Here is a 15,992-nt window from a genome sequence, read left to right on the forward strand (position 1 = left end):
GTTATTCCTTCATTTTTGTGCAAAAAATTCTAATAGGGTCAAGGAGAACTGATCTGTATTTCACGGTGCTAAAACACCCTAAAACAAATTTTGCGCCGAAGCGTGACCAACTTGTTTTGTTATTAGAAAGTTTGTTCCTAGACCTAGATTTTCATGTGACAATTTTATGCAGTCTGGGTATTGTAGACTCCGTTCGAGTCCTTTGGCTTAATCAGACTAACATACCTGATAATTGTTTGCAGGTGAAATCCGCTCTGTTGGCACAAGTGTCAGTGACGTGTTCGGTGTGTGGCTCGTTTTTTTTCACCAGTTTTCCCGATTCGTTCAGAAACGGGCACTATGGCTCACAGTTGAAACGTGTGCCTGTTATTCTTGGATTATAACCTCTATTTTAATACTTTTGCAATAGCTATTACTGCCACAGAAGATGTAGGGCTTAACAGCCAGTGCTAGCATAAACAAGTGCAATTTGAGCTCAGCTGTAAATTAGCACAAGTGCAACAAGCACTGGCAAAGCCAACAGATCCTGCCCTGTTGCCCGATTAACGTTGCCACAGATTTTTAGACGATGCTGTGCATCATTGGCTTTAAAAAAAAATTGAGGAAAGGCACAATGACGCTGTGGGCGCTTGAAGGTGTGATGACGTCTATCCGTTCATGTGTCAACGCACATCTGCACACCTATAGAACAACGTGAGCACCATATTTTTTTTGTTTTTATTTACTGAGCTGAGATGACGGATACCACTTAGATTGGTAACATTTTTTTTTTTTTAATTGTGTTTGCACTTAGGCTCTTTTTCATGTAGCTGCCCAGGAGCAACAAAAAAACATAACATATGAAATGACCGCGGTGATTGAGGGAAAGCGACTGTTAGTGGGCAGGAGGCGAGGGAACAATGTAGGTGTACAAAATCGCCTTAAGCAATGACAACGGGCTGCCAGTAAATGAAAGTAGCCAGGTCCTCATAATAAATAAAAAAATATGACAAGTTCTGTGAGGGATAGGGGAACTATAGAGGAGAGGTTGGGGGGGGGGGGGTCAGACCAAGATAGTGGCTGGATAGGGTATTTGAGAGGGGGGTGCAGCACAGAACTCGAGAGAGGCAGGAAACACATGCACTCTCATGGTGTTTTATACGAAAAAAAGTAGTCCCATACGGGTGAGCAGTGGAGGGTACACGCCTCATTCAAAATGATTGTAAAGAGCCTAAGCGTTAGGGGAGGGACGAATGCAAGTAGAGGAAGACAAAATATTGAATAAAAAACAGAGAAACGAGTTACCGTGAATCTAACCAGTGCAAACAAAGAGTGGGCTAAGCCCGTTGTAAGTTTTTGGTATGGCCACACACTGTTTCAGTATAGTGGCTGTTTTTGCTAGCACTGGGTTGTAAGTGACATAGCTCATTGAGTACTAAAACTCGGCTGCAACCTGCAGCCAACAGTACCTGTGCCAAGGAGTTTTAGTACGGACCTTTAGGTGCACCTATTGTATTGGGTCTTTCTCCGTGGTGTTGGGGGAGCAGGGATGCGAGAGGGGAAGGGAGGTGTGAGCTGACGCCGTCTCTGGGTGTGACCACATTAGGCAAGTGGCACGTTGAGGTGTGATTTCTACATCAGTCTATTTTGCTGCTGTTGTACGACGTGATGAATAAGCTGACCGCCTCCACGTTCATTGGCTTACATTTTTAGTGGGTGCCCCCGTGATGCCACCCATGGGTTAATGTGTCATCGAGTGTTATGTAAGATCAGATCTGCTGGGGGTGGGAAGGGGCGCCTACTATTTGCCCTAAGAGATCGCACCCTTTTTAAACCCTGCCCTCCGTGCCCAGAAAGTGTTGACATTGGGTTATTGGTTTTGTGAAGAGGTCAGAGTATCCGTGCCCTGATCTGTTCCGAGTAGTGACAGCCCTGGTTGGCGCGGAGGAGGCCAGGGAGGCCCCATTCTCAGAACTCAGTTCTATTCAGCATGAAAGACCGCCGCAATCTAACTCTGTCCCTCTTTCTGTCTGCAGGACCTTGGAGCCCCGCTGGCCCTGTGCAGCCTCTGGAAGAATCGCTCGTCGGCCCTCGTGTGCCCCCTGGCTGCCAATGGATCACCCCAGCTGAAATGCACCCAGGGTCCTGGCACGGCGGGCGACATGGGACTCAGGTCGTGGCTTTGCCCACCCCCAAGGACATTGCGGGACTCTCTCTCGACGACCCCCTCCCCGGATATCCGGAGTCCATTTAAAAGTGAATGATAGAGCACCTAAGACTTACCTCAACCAAGGCTGCTCTCTAGGCGCCTTCTGGGTTCGCGCCAGAGATTGCGGTTCCCTGCAAACCGCAGGTTCCTTGATTTCACGGCGACAAGGCTTTTCTTTCTTTCATTGTGTGGTTTTTGGCTTTTATTTATTTTTTGTTCCGTGGAGTTTTGTTGTTTTTTCGTCGAGCTGCCCCTCTCGGTTCCTTTTCTTCGGGCCCTTTTTGCCGAGGGTGCTGTGATCGGGGTGAAGGAGGCAAGCTAACCGCAGGACACTTCCGTCCCTGGAGCAAGGCCCGGATCTTGTGGGATGGGGCGGGAGCAGGAGCTGATCCAGGCCGTGAAGAGCAGGGATGTGGCGGCCACGCAGAAGCTTGTGACCAAGATCAAAGCCTCGAAAAACAGTGAGTGCCTATCGGTCTGCGCCAAGAGTCTGTGGCCGCTTGTTGAGGGGGTTGGGGGCGGAAGCGGGTGGTGGTGGTTCGTGTGCAATATTGAAATGATCCATGCTGCAGCCGTGTGGAGCCTGGCACAAGGGCTGTTGCACAAGTGCGCTCGTAGGGCAATCTTGGGGGACACGTACTGTAATATGTCAGTCTGTGGTGTCATATCTGTTGATGTAAACAGTCTGCCTGTATAAGCGCATGTGCGGAAAGCTGACACTTGTGTCCGGGTGTTACTCTGCCTCCTTGTGTATCCTAAACTGTGACGCGCGCGCCCGCTGTTCGTTTTCCTATCATTCCCATTGCATGTGCCTAGAAGCAGTCCCGTTTTCCAAGACGCGCCTTATAAGTGGTGTCTGTGCTGTGTGGATCTCGGCCACTAGTGTGCCCTGGCGTGTTTACACGACTCTAGTGCAGTGTGTGTGTGCGCGCTGTCGGCACTAGCCCGACCGTCTTCTTTATTGCCCCAGGGGGCACGCAGGAGGGCACTGGAGTTTGCCATGTGCTTTATACGTGGAGGCCAGCATTGCTGCCTGTAAGTGAATCGTGGCACGTGGTGGTCCATTCTAGTAGTGTGGCTAGGGTGAGCGAATACCAGGGTAGTGGCGGTCTCCGGGCTTACGCCGGTGCCTGCGAGTCTCTTGCAGCTGTTCCCACGGCCTTGGGGGACAAGACAGTAGCTGCGGCAGGTGGTTGTAGCTCTTCCTTGGGGTGGGCGATCCCGGAGGCAGCCCCCGCCCCCTCTCCTCCATCACTGTCTCATCAGTGGGCAACGCTAGGCCATCCCTTGGGCCCGCTGAGGCCTCGAGGGGGGACGGGGCCAAGAATCGCAGCAGGTGTTCTCCCAGTGATTTCTTACCGGCCCCCCCCCCTGATAAGGAATAGAGTGGTAGTCTCCACTCCCCCCCCCACCCCCCCCCACCACACCGAAGGGGTTGTAGGAGGCTCTGTTGTTGAGATACTTTTATTTATTGCTTATACCTTTTGGGAACAGGTGCCTTTCTTAGGCGGAGATAAGTAAATAGTAGAATAATAAAATACACACTACAATGGAAAATGAGGAATACAGAGGTTTAGAAAATGATGCAGTAAAATGCATACTGATGGAAGTTCTAGTGCGAGATTTACATGTTCATTCGGTTTCATGCAACATACCATGGGTGCTGTCAATCAGAGCGCACGTCTTGCTGTGCAACCTCTTCTAAAGGGGTGAGTGAGGAAGATTCCCTTAATATAGGCTGTAAGTTTTAGGGGAAAAGGGAGACCTCCTTGCTGTTTTGGCTCCAAGTGCCTCAGATCACACCTAAAATTTCACAGTCGTGGCAAAGTGTCATGGGCCCTGACTTCTCAGAAAATCTAGTAAACTGCTGACCCCACAACCTCCCCCATCTCATTCAAATTGGTGTCCCTAGACCTCCACTGGTACCCAGGGCTTTAAGTGGGATGAAAAAACTGTGTGTGGGGGGGGGGATCTCTCAAAGGGCCGTGGCTTAACACGGAAGCTAAAAATCTGTGCTTAGCATAGTGTGCCGCCCGACTTGTTTTTTGCTGTTTCTGTCATTACATCCAGATATATGAAACGACAAGTAACCTCATACCTACAAGTCAGGACTATTGGCTTTGTCGATGGCTGTTAGTTGCATACGATAAATAGGCAGCAACTATGTCTTATATATAATATCGAAAAAGCTTCCACTTAAAGCCATGGTGACCCCACGACAATGTTGCTGCTCCTGAGTTTCAAAAAGAGAAGGGAAATCCAGAGAGAAAATTACTCTTTAAAGGATTTCCCTTCCCCTACAACGCTCACCTGGCATGACGTCATGACGTAACATCTCCACTAGTGAGAATGAGCAGTGTGAGCAGCGCACGTCGATGTGCCTGCTGTCTCAGTTTTCCGGAAAAAGTTTTGTCTGCCTGTGACAGGGCACAAAACCGAGCCCGATAGAGACCCGTTTCGAGCCCCCTATAAAAAAACTGCCGGTGCTCAGCACCGGTGAGACCCGGCCCACTTAAAGCCCTGCTGGTACCTTCCTTAAGTTTTGCAGGTCTTGTGCTGAAACATTAGTATGACCCACGTATTTTTGTAGCCAAAATAATGTTTTTGTTGCATAGTGCAGGCTCCTTGGACGTAGTTCTGGGCACCTTTTTACTATCAAGATTTTGAGTCATTTGCAAGGGATCAAATTGACATCACTAATAAGTGGCATGGACAACTAGAAATGTGCATTCAGACATTTGGTCTCTTTTCCGTGCAGAAAAAATAGTTTATGTTGCTTCATGTTCAAAGAAGCCTCGTATTGGGTGAAGTATGATTCGTCCTTCTCGTTATTCCCTATGGCGAGAGATTGCGTTTGTATTGTTCTACTGCAAATATGGAAGGCTATTTAGTCCTTTTGGCAGTGGGACCTTCCGAGTTGCTACTTCCACATCCTCATCGGTAGGATACTGAAATGACACCCTCCTTGTTTACCATATTCTCCCTATCATTATTTTAAAATGTTATAGAAGGCGGCATCTGGCTACTGTTTGGGCTTGTGGGGGACTCATGATGGTGCTGCGGCCCCTGCTGGGGTGAAGAGTGTAATGGCTTTGGCTGTTGGTCTTTCTTGCGAGAGGTAGCATGTTGGGACATGAAGGTTTCCTGTATGTCAGACAGATGTATATTCATGTCGAGTGCCCAGCTGCACGTTAAACGACATCCTTACATTTTGTTTGGCCCTGATCTAGTGTGTGCACAGAAACCTAGGCTTGTCCCTGGTAATGCAATATATAGAACCCGTTTGGTGACCTGGAAGAGCGCGCAACACATCCCTTTGCAGTGGGAATAGGACCGTTCTTTGATTGGGATGAGTCTGAGTATTGGGGCCAAGGGGATTCATTTTGGATACCCCTGGTTTAGCATTGCACAAGATGGAGGCTTAAGACCGCTTTCCTAGATAGTGCTGTATTGCATGCCCCCCTGTGGCTGGAGAGTGGATAGCCAGACACTGAAGTGCAGGAAGGTTGAGAGAGCTCTTCCCTTAGAAATGTAATGAGGGCCTGGTTAGCTAAATGCTAACAAGGCCGTCCCCTAACAGCTCCTCTAACTGGGCTTTAAATAGCCAATCCTGATCCTGTGGACCACTCCAATGTGTTGCTGCCCCAAAAAGTCCTACAGTGAGTGGTAATGTTTGAAATGTTACTATCGGGGCTGGGTGATTGGGGCGTAGTGTCAGAGGTCTTTGTCTGGCTTCTGTTTGAGATTGTTTCTGCTAGAGCCCACCTTTAGATCCCCCATGTGGGAAATATAGTTGTTGAGCTTGCTAGAAAGGAAGTTGCGTGGTAAGGATATTTCGGGAAGAGCAGGGCATTCCAAAGAGAGGAGTCACTGTGGATGCCAAGGATCATAACAGTACACCATCTCAAATGATCAAAACACGTGGCTAGAAAATGACTAACGAGGTCGCTCCATCACTACATGTGGTATGAACTATCCATACTGTCTTCGCTAGTAGAAAAGCTAATGCTAAACGGATCTGAATAATCATATTCCTAAAAGCAATAATTTCTTCATTTACCTGTTTCAAAACTCCAGTTGTCTCTAGTGCAAGTTTATGGACTAAAGTAGACAGACGTCTAATTTTCACATCAGTCATTGCTACACCCATAGCAAGAATCATAGCACCTAATCTATCGAAGACTGCAAATGTAAACCTTAGAAAATGCTACCACACCTGTCTGCTGCCTGTCCGGAGCAGGCACTCTCAGTTGCCACTGAGCTTGCTGTGTCCTGCTTTTCCTCCATAAGAGGGGACAATTTTGCTGCATGGTTCAGCAGAAATGTCAGCCAGTTCACTAGCAAGCTGCACTGCACGGCTACTGCTGTGTGCACTCTCAAACCGGAGCCACCTCCATCAGTACCATAGGTGCATAATTTAGAAGAATAAAGGGGAGGAGTCAGCATTGACAAAGGTGCTGTAGGGGCTAGGGCCGGGCTGGCCTTTTATTCTACCGGGTATTTCACTGGTGGACTGAAGCACTTGGAGGCTGGTTTTGAAAGCCCAAGGACTCTCCTGGTGTCTCTCTCACTCTACCAAGCTATTAGGTTAATTGCAACAGGCACAGGAAGACTTCAAAAGAGATAAAAAGGGAGGGGGGGGGGGGGGAGATGGAAACAAAGCTATCAAAGAGACAGAGGATGGCTGGATGGAAAAAGATTTTGCAAGGAGAGGAAGGGAGCAGGGCTGGTAATAGCATTTTTGCTAGGGCTGCTTTTGGTTCCCAAGTTGAACCTGCCAAATTCCTGTTGCTTAGCTTGCTCCAACGTAGCCCATCCTCCTCCCGGCAGGGCAATATTAGGGATGTGGTTACGGGACACCTGGAGGCAGAGGCGATGCGCCAGCATGGAGCCGACCTTGTTGCCTCCCCCATAGAATTTTTGTTTGAGGGCTAAGAGAGAACGTTCCGCCTTATTGACTCTCAAGACTTTAAGTTGTCCCCGTAGTGAGGCAAGCTGCTTCCATACTTGCCTAGCGGGCGCCCTGTGAGTCTGCCTTTCCAGGGCTTTAATATCGCTGGCAAGCTTATTTTCCACCAGACGAGACTCCCTCGTGCGGGCAATGGAAATGGAGGTGATGACGCCTCGCATTGTGGCCTTAAAGGCGTCCCACAGAACATGTACGTGGGTTTCTGGGAGATCGTTGGTGGCGAAATAAGTTTGTATCGCCTGGCACAATTCTGCCACATCAACCGGATCCTGGAGCACATGAGGGGGTAGATGCCACCTGGGAGTGGAGAAGGGATTTCTTCCCAAACCGGTCAGAGTAATTTCTAGATGGGCATGACCAGATATGGATATAATCAGAAATCACCGCAATTTCTAACATGAGAATGAGACAGAAACAAGTAGTCAGTGAGATTGGTGCACATAAGAATAGAATGTGTAATTTTGCGACCCCAGGCTGTTTATAGCGCCAGGCGTCCGTGAGACCCAAGACTTCGAGTTCGTGTTTTAGTGCCACCGACGTGGATCCCGTCACCTGGAAAGACGAGGCAGTGCGATTGAGAACGGGATCCCACACTAAATTAAAGCCCCCCCCCCCCCCAAGAATAATTGGGTTTAGCTCCCGAGAGAGTGAGCTCTGAAGCAGGTTCCGCAAAAATGCATCTTGTGCGTGGTTAGGTGCGTATACATTGAGAAGCGTGAGATGTTTACCCTGCATGAGAAGTGTCCGTTTTAGAAAGCGTCCCTCTTTGTCGCGCACCGTTCGGGAGACGTGCACGGGAATGCCAGCTTTGAAGAGAATGGCTACCGCTGCTGTTTTGGTTTGCGCCTAGGCCCAGATTTGTGTGGGGAATCTAGGGTAGTACATGCGCTGAGTGTCCGCTTGCAAGAGATGAGTTTCTTGAATAAAAATAATATCTGGGTCCTGTATAAGAAGGTACCTCCATATTTGTCGCCTCTTGTTAGGGGCATTAAGGCCCTTTGCATTAAGGGACAGACACTTAAGGTATGTCATGGCTCACTACATGGGGAGCAGCGCGCAAGCAGGCATATGAGTCCTCACACCCCTTTCGGGCCATTCCCAGTTCCCACCAAGTGGCCCCTCCTAGCATTTGGGTGAGGAGAGGGGAACGCAATGAGTTTAACCAATAGGCAGTGTCACCTCCTTCTCACGACCAACGAAGTCCCACCCCTAGGCACCCCCCGGGGTGCTTGTTGTCCCTTCCAAGAAGTCCAAAAGGGGAGATAGTAGGAATAAGGAAAGAATTGAAAAAGAGAGGAAAAAGATAGAGCGGAGCAATTCAAACATAAGAAAGGCCAACCGGGCCATAGACTACTATTCCAGTCCAAGAGCGGCCCAGTGGTGTGAACCAGGGCGGATCTGAGGAAGTCACTCCCCATCGGGGCTAAGAGAATGGCAGGGTGGGCCAATTGAAATGAAGAAGTCGCCAGTGGCCGACCAGCCACTCGAGCATCCGTGGGGCACCAGCGCATTCCCCGGGTGCGACTGACAGCCCCCATTTGCAGGTCAGGGTAAGTCCTTCGGACTCAGCATTATTCTATGAAGATCTCAGGTCGTCTGGGGATCCCATCAGTCGCTGTTGAACATTGTGGGATCTACTTTGGTTAGTAGCGGTGTGGCCCTTCCGTGTACGGTCGACATGGAACACAGGAGTGAGGGCGGCCCCCTTGACAGAGACCTTGATGGGTGTTTGGATCAGGAAATAGACACAGGGCTGCATTGAGAAGATGATGTATAACCTCTTTCTCCAAGGGGCCACCGCTCATCAAGCAACCTTCATTTCAGGGCCTGAGCCAGAGGGAGAGGGGAGGGGACCGTCCCTGAGCCCCCTCTCCCCGAGCGTTGTGTGGCTTCAATTGCCTTCAGGTGATGAATAATGTCTTGTTTGGCGTGGAGAGCCATCGCTGTGTCTTTGGAGGAGCGTGTGCGGGGGGGCTGAACCTTGGACCACTCTGGCCGCAGAGCAGTCCGGGTCTCGGAGTCTGCAGAGGTGGGGGAGGACGACCAAGGATCAGGGGAGATGCGGAGCAATTGGCATACCTCCTTGAGGGATCTCGGGGATCTGTGCTTGCCCTCCCATTGGAAAATCAGGGCAAATGGGTGGCCCCATTGATATTTAACGGAGGACTCCCTGAGTTTGTCTCACTGGCTTGAAATCCCTGCGACGGCGTAGAGTGAATGGGGAGAGGTCCTGAAAGATTTGGATGGGGTGTTCCCCATATGATTGATCTCCAGAGGCTCGTGATGCTCGAAGGATTGCCTCCTACTCAGTGTAGAAATGCACCCTGGTCAAGGTGGCTGGGGTCAGGTCGGCCTAACCACGCGGGGGTGCCACTCGAGGAGCTCTGTCCAGTGTTGGAGGGGAGGCATCGTCATCCCCAAGCACCATCTGCAGGAGGTCTGCGACCTATGTCATGATATCTTGGCCCTCCGCCCCCCCCCCCCCCTTCCTGTGGGACACCCCTGATGCGGAGGTTATTCCGCCGACTCCGATCTTCCAAGTCCTCCTGCTTTACTTGGAGTTCAATATGCTGCTCATCCAGTGCGTTCTGGTGTCTAGGGTGCGTTCTAGGTCGTCCACTCTTGTGCTGATTTCAGTGACATCTCACCGGATGTCCGCGAGGCAGTACTTGACCTCCGATTTGAGAGAGCTTATTTAACTTTTTATCTCCTGGTGGAAGGTAGAAATGAAGGCCTGAGTAATGGGAGCTGTTGCATCAGTCTCCGGCCTAGTGGCCATCTTGGGATCCTCCAGGCCAGGGGCCGGGACAGACTTTGCCCACAAGTCCACCACGGATGTGTCCCTGGGCGTCGACTGTACCGCAGTTTCCCCCTGTCTGCTGCGTGTCATAACTTGAGTGGGGGGGCCTCCAGGTGACAGGGGTCGCTCTTTTTGTCTTGCCCTGGGACACTCCCGCCTCCATCGGGGCATGTCCCTGCCGAAGAGATCCTGAGAGTGCGAGTAAGGTGAAATGGTCTCGGAGGTTGGGGATCTGCGGTCTCCGTCTCGGGTCCCTAGCAGGCTCCAGAAGATATTCCGTACGGTGGTTTGGGCCCCTCTGAGATCCAGCTTCGGCCACGGGCCTAGGCTCCCTGGGAGTCCAGTTGCGAGCAAAGGCGCGGGACCCCCTCCGGCGGTATGTTCAGTGGTGCAAGCTTCCAGTAGGTATCCTTCCCTCCACGAAGGGGTCCGCCGGGGTAATTTCCAAGGGTGGGGGCTCAGAGAAAGATCAGCTCTGAACAGGGCTGGAAGATCTCAGTCCATGCAGGTGGCTCCAGTGCCCAGTAACCAGTGTCCGACCCACAGATGATCCGACTTGGGTGCGGCCGTCCCCCTCCTCCCCCCTCCCCCCTGTAATGCGCACGCCGCCGTCCAAAGCTGTTGGAGGGGCTCCGCTTCCCCCAGCAGGGCCCCACCGGCTAGGTCTGCCATCAGTCGTGAGCCCTTGGTCCCAGGAGTGTTTTGACGTAGTGGTGTATTGGAGTTGACGGAGGCACCCCCTTCCGCCGCCAATCCAGGGCCTGGTGCGGAAGTGCAGACGCCCCCACCGCCTCTGCCAGTTTGGGCCCCTTTTGATTTCCCTCTTCTCCTGTCAAGCACCCCCGTTAATTATTGTCCATGCTGGGAGATGGGTGGAGGGTGGGCCCCCAGTCCTCTTGGGGGGGGCCCCACGTCCCTGCGCCTGCTCCCTCTTCCGCTAAATGCACTCTGACATTGAGGGGGGCTGTGTGTTGCTCCTCTTGATGGTGCGCGCCTAGGCCTCCGGCAGCAAATGAGGCCCGCGCTCAGTGGGGGGGGGGGGGGGTCCCGGCCTGATCCGAAGACAACTGGTCAGTCCCCGGACCCATTGCTACCCCCGGCTCACCAGTCCAGCGCGCCTCCCATTATCTGCCCCGCCTCACCTCCGGGGTCGTCGCTGGAAACGTCCGCTGCTGGTCGTGCCGGCTGTGGTCCTCCACCCGGCCTAGGCCCGGGCGCAGCCCGCCACCCGGGGCGGCCGCCGGGACCTAGCATGCCGACTGGAGCTCTCACGGGATGTCAGGACTGCCGCGGGGGAGGTGAGAGGGAGAGAGCAGGTCAGGGGACCCTCGGCGGGCTACCTCAAATTCGATCACCAACTTCAGAGCTCCTGCTGGGCGCCGGCCGCGCTGATCACTTCAGGCAAGATGGCGGAGGAGCTTGCCTCTGGTGACCGTCCGTCCCACCCTCTGGCGACTGCCACGGTTAGGTCCCCAGTGCCCCTTATCAAGACACACAGGGGGACACGCTAAACAGATGGAGGGGCTCGATCGCACCCCCCGGGCCTCCAGTTAGCTAAATAAGCCCCCGGCCGGCCTCGTGATGACGGAGCTCACGCGACCCGCGTCTCATCTTGAAAAACCTCCCATAATAACTGGCCCTGTTGCGTTTGTTGTTACTCGGTAGACTTAAATGCCAGGCTCCAAGCACTATTTCCTTAAATTGTTTTCCTGTGCCTGCTGTTGCAGGCAAGACACGCTCTCTCCTAACGCTTGATAGATTTGTTTTTATTGCACGGTACGCCACAGTGGTGGCCGTGCCTTTAGGCTTTTTACCACACTGAACGCGGCCGCGTGTTTTGTTTTATCATTTATTCACTTTGTTTGTTATTTACAAGCGCCCCATGCCATGCTTGCACGGTAATAGAAGCCGCGCCCCTTTCTTTAGATAAGACCCGTCTAAAGAAAGGGGTGCTATCGCCATTAAAGTGAAACCGTGCCATGGGGCACTTTTACAAAAAAAACATATGTTTGTCAACTTGACAGACAAATGTGTGGTGTTTTTTTTTTTTTTTTTTGTAAGAGCACCCCAAACCGCACTTTAACTTTAATGGCGGCTTCGCCCCTTTCTTTAGATGTGGCTCGTATAAAGAAGGTGGTGCAGCCTCTATTAATGTGAAAGCGCGGCATGGGGCACTTGTAAACAACAAAAATTATTTGCAAAGCAATAGGTCTCTCATTTGCGAGAATTTAAGCTATTGTCATTTACAGTGCCAATAGCTCAAACCCACGTAATGTGAGACCTATTGCATTGCAAATGCTGCTTGTTATTTGGTATAAATTCATCAAGTAGTTGCGGAGTTATTAAAAGAAATTTAAATTTGCACATATAGGGACGCAGATCCTCTGAGGATTCGAGAGTCCCTGTGCTGAAATCTGATTGGCTACCAAAACTTCAACCAGGAAGAGTTGGCAGCCATCTTAGAACTCTGCGGAATAGAGGTCAGACATGAGCAGAAAGAGGCAGAATAAAGTCTAGGAGCTAGCAGAAAGCGGCAAATAGCTGGCAGAATGAGGAGAACCAGTGAGAAGACTTGCACACACTCCCTGGCCCATTCACACACTCATGCACCCATTCACAGACCCACTCAGACTAACACACGCCCACTAACAGACCCACTCACAGACCCATTCAGACACTCATGAACCACTCCTAGATCTACTCACACATGTTCCCATTCACAGTCCCACTCAAACTTATGCACCCACTCACAGATCCACTCAGACTTGCACACCTACTCCCAGACCCACTCAGACACTAACAGACCCAATCACAGACCCACTCTGAGACTCACCCAACCACTCACAGACCCACCCCGACACACACACACACACACACACACACACACACATCCACCTACCCTACCACTCACCCACTCACCCACAAAATTTAAAAAAATGAAAATTCACTGGGAAAAAAAGGTTACAGGGATGTTATAGTTAGGAAATAGAATTTAGAAAACCTTAGAAATTCACTGGGAAAAAAACAAAGGTTACAGGGGCGTTATAGTTAGGCTCACATTTCACTTGTATAAATCCAGAGAAATTCAACAGTTATGGTTACTTGAGCTAACTAACTTACGCCCCGCAATGCACTGCTTATGACCTCACATATTGCGTCACTCATGACATGTTCAGTGACAACACTGATGACATCACTGATGTCATCCGCGCAACCACACGCACCCATTCATACCCCTATACAGCCTTTCACATGCCCACACAACCATTCACAGACACATACAAGTACCTACACAACCACTCACTCAACCATAGAGCCGTTCATTCACACACCCACTTGCCTGTACTGACACTCACACATCCACTCACTGCTACAGCTACTCATATAACCAGTCACTCACTTATACAGCCACTCACTAACCTATACAACAACTAACACACCCACTTATTCACCTATACAGCCACCCACTCACCCATACATGCACTCTGACACACTCACACATCCACCTATCCACTTACGTACCCATTTACACATCCATACAATCACTCCCACATATGCTCACTCTTCACCCATACAGCCATTCACACTGAGAAACTCTCCAATACAGCCACTCGCACACAAACTCACTTAACGAAACACCTACTCTGACATCCATTCACCCAGCCACTTAAACACCAGTCAATTACTCATACCGCCATTCAGATACCCACCCACTCACCCATAGTCACTCACACGCCCACTCACCACCTACCTATCCAGCCACTCACACACACCCATACAGCCACCGACGCACCCACCTACACACTCACCAATACAGCCACTCACTTTCCCACCCACTTATATACACATACAGCCACTCAGACACCCACTTGTGCACGGATACACAGTTGCATAGCCACTCACATAACATATGTTAGCAAAAGTATCACTCATTAGTTGTACACCTAGTATACTAATTTAACTTTTGTAGTAGCTTATTATAAATGTTTAACAATCCATAATCTTTTGGAAAAAATACACTCATTGGATGATGTCAGTAATGTAATTTGAGATGTCATCAGTAATGTCACTGACCATGTTATGAATGATGCAATATGTGAGGTCATAAGCAGTGCATTCCGGGGGCGTAAGTTATAGTTAGCTCAGGAAACTATAACTGCTGAATTTCTATGGTTTTGTCCAAGTGAAATGTGAGCCTAACTAGAACGTCCTTGTAACCTTTTGGGTTTTTTTTCTCAGTGAAAAAAAATTAAAATATATATACACTTTTTACTATCAATAGTTCTCAGCGATGCTTGGAAAACCTATCTGCTGCCGCTGTTGCGCCCCACACCAAAAATGGCACATTCACGGAGTCCCATTAGCAGGGATGTTTTAATACCAACTCTTGGCCTTTTGAATAAACCACCTCTTCTCATTTCTCAACCATGATAAATTTGACAGTATAGTTTTCTAGCTCAGCAATGGTTAAAATCTGCGGTTCCAATCCTGAAGAAATTGGATCCCTTGCCACCTTCTTTCCAAGACAGCACGTCACTTGCTGCGTTGCTTTGTGTACCCAGTAACCACTGCTTTGGCCCACGCACAGGCGCAAAATAAAACACTTTAACATATTCGCGCGGCCTGTGGTTTTCAGAGGGTGGGCAGGCCTGTGGAACTTCAGGATTCAAACCACGGCCCGGCCCAGCGCGTGCAGAATACACACAGCCTGTATGTAATAAGACACAAGTGTGGAATTTGTTTTCATTCTCCGTATTAACCGTCTAAGGTTTGAAATCTTTGTGGGCATCTGGACGGGGTTTGGGATTATAAATGTGTGTTTCGCTGTTTATAGCGCTATAATAAGAATGTGCTTAAATGTTTTTTGCATTATGTAACTCCTGTAAGAAATTGCGGGACAAACGATCCGGCGAGGTTCGCCTTGCTTTCCGAACCCAGCCTTCTCTTCCTCTGCATATCCTTAACCCAGATGTAAAGCCTAATTTGGGGACCCTGTGGGGCGCTGTTGTAGCGGGGGAGGGGTGCAGCGACCCCCGCGTCGCCTGTGGTAGAAGCCGTCGGGTGGGCCGGGACTTCCTTCCGATTGCACGGTGAGGGAGTGGAAGTGTTGGGAATTACTGTGAACGGGAGTTGTGGCCGGTGTCGGGGTGTGCGGTGGGGGCACGGCACTCGCTGCCTCTCCGAGACCGAGCGGAGAGCAGGGTCTGGAGAGGGAGGCTCCGGGGTCGGGTCTATTTGACCCTCCTTGGGCAGAGAAGTAGCAGCAGATGACTTCCGCACTCTTGCATCCCGTGTGTGCTCCTTCGCATGGAGCCCGTCTCGGTTCTTGGATGTACACCTCGCTTCTTCGACTTCCTGCTCCTTATTTTATGTCCATACTCGATATTTCTTTTCCTGGCTCTGTTCCCATTTCCGTACTTCCGTTCCGAACTTTTCATTCATCTAGTTATTAATATGGCGTTTGTGCTGTGCACTTTTAATGTATTCCTTCTGCTCTTCCTGCCTGCGCTCCCCCACCCGTCTTCATTTCCTTGACCCCCCCCCCCCTCTTCCTTTCCACGTGCATCACCCTGCCAGTGTTCCATCTGTCACCCCTTCCTCTCTTCATTCGCTAATATCGCCCCCCGCTTCCTGCTTCCATTCTTATGGCGGAGTAAAAAGCCCCTCCCAATCGAAGGGTAACAATAGGTTCTGACACTCCCTTTGTGGGGGGCTGGGAGTATGTTGTATTTGGGGAGCCTGCAGCCTTGCCCTTTTCTGTTGGGCCAGTGATTGGGAGGAGATATGGATACCAAGCGTTTTTGTTGCTCACTGGTTTGCTGCATAATTCTACTATGAGGCATTACAGTCCGGATGGAAAGAGTATGCAGGCCCGTGTACGTGAGGCAGAAGTGAGTGGGTAAAAAAAGCACATGATAAAATCTGATTCTGGAATGCCCAGAATTTTTTTTTTTTATGAATAGGAATACAATCTATCCAGCTGTGCTAGTTTGCCTTGAAACCACATCGACACCATAGCAAACAGCTGTCCACCG

The 15,992-nt window shown here is 50.4% G+C and overlaps 1 protein-coding gene across 2 annotated transcripts in view; it reads left to right on the forward strand.

The window, feature by feature from the left end:
- The window catches only part of CASKIN2 (CASK interacting protein 2), a 312,904-nt gene that overhangs the window by 6,728 nt on the left and 290,184 nt on the right, over positions 1-15,992 (forward strand). For both annotated transcript variants that reach the window (XM_085617001.1, XM_085617003.1), the window contains exon 2: positions 2,016-2,649. In XM_085617001.1, coding sequence (XP_085473127.1) covers positions 2,556-2,649 — 94 coding nt within the window. In that variant the 5' untranslated portion in view covers positions 2,016-2,555. The remainder of the gene's footprint in view (positions 1-2,015; positions 2,650-15,992) is intronic.

This window comes from Triturus cristatus, chromosome 7 (genome assembly GCF_964204655.1).
Source record: "Triturus cristatus chromosome 7, aTriCri1.1, whole genome shotgun sequence".
Classification (NCBI taxonomy): Eukaryota; Metazoa; Chordata; class Amphibia; order Caudata; family Salamandridae; genus Triturus; species Triturus cristatus.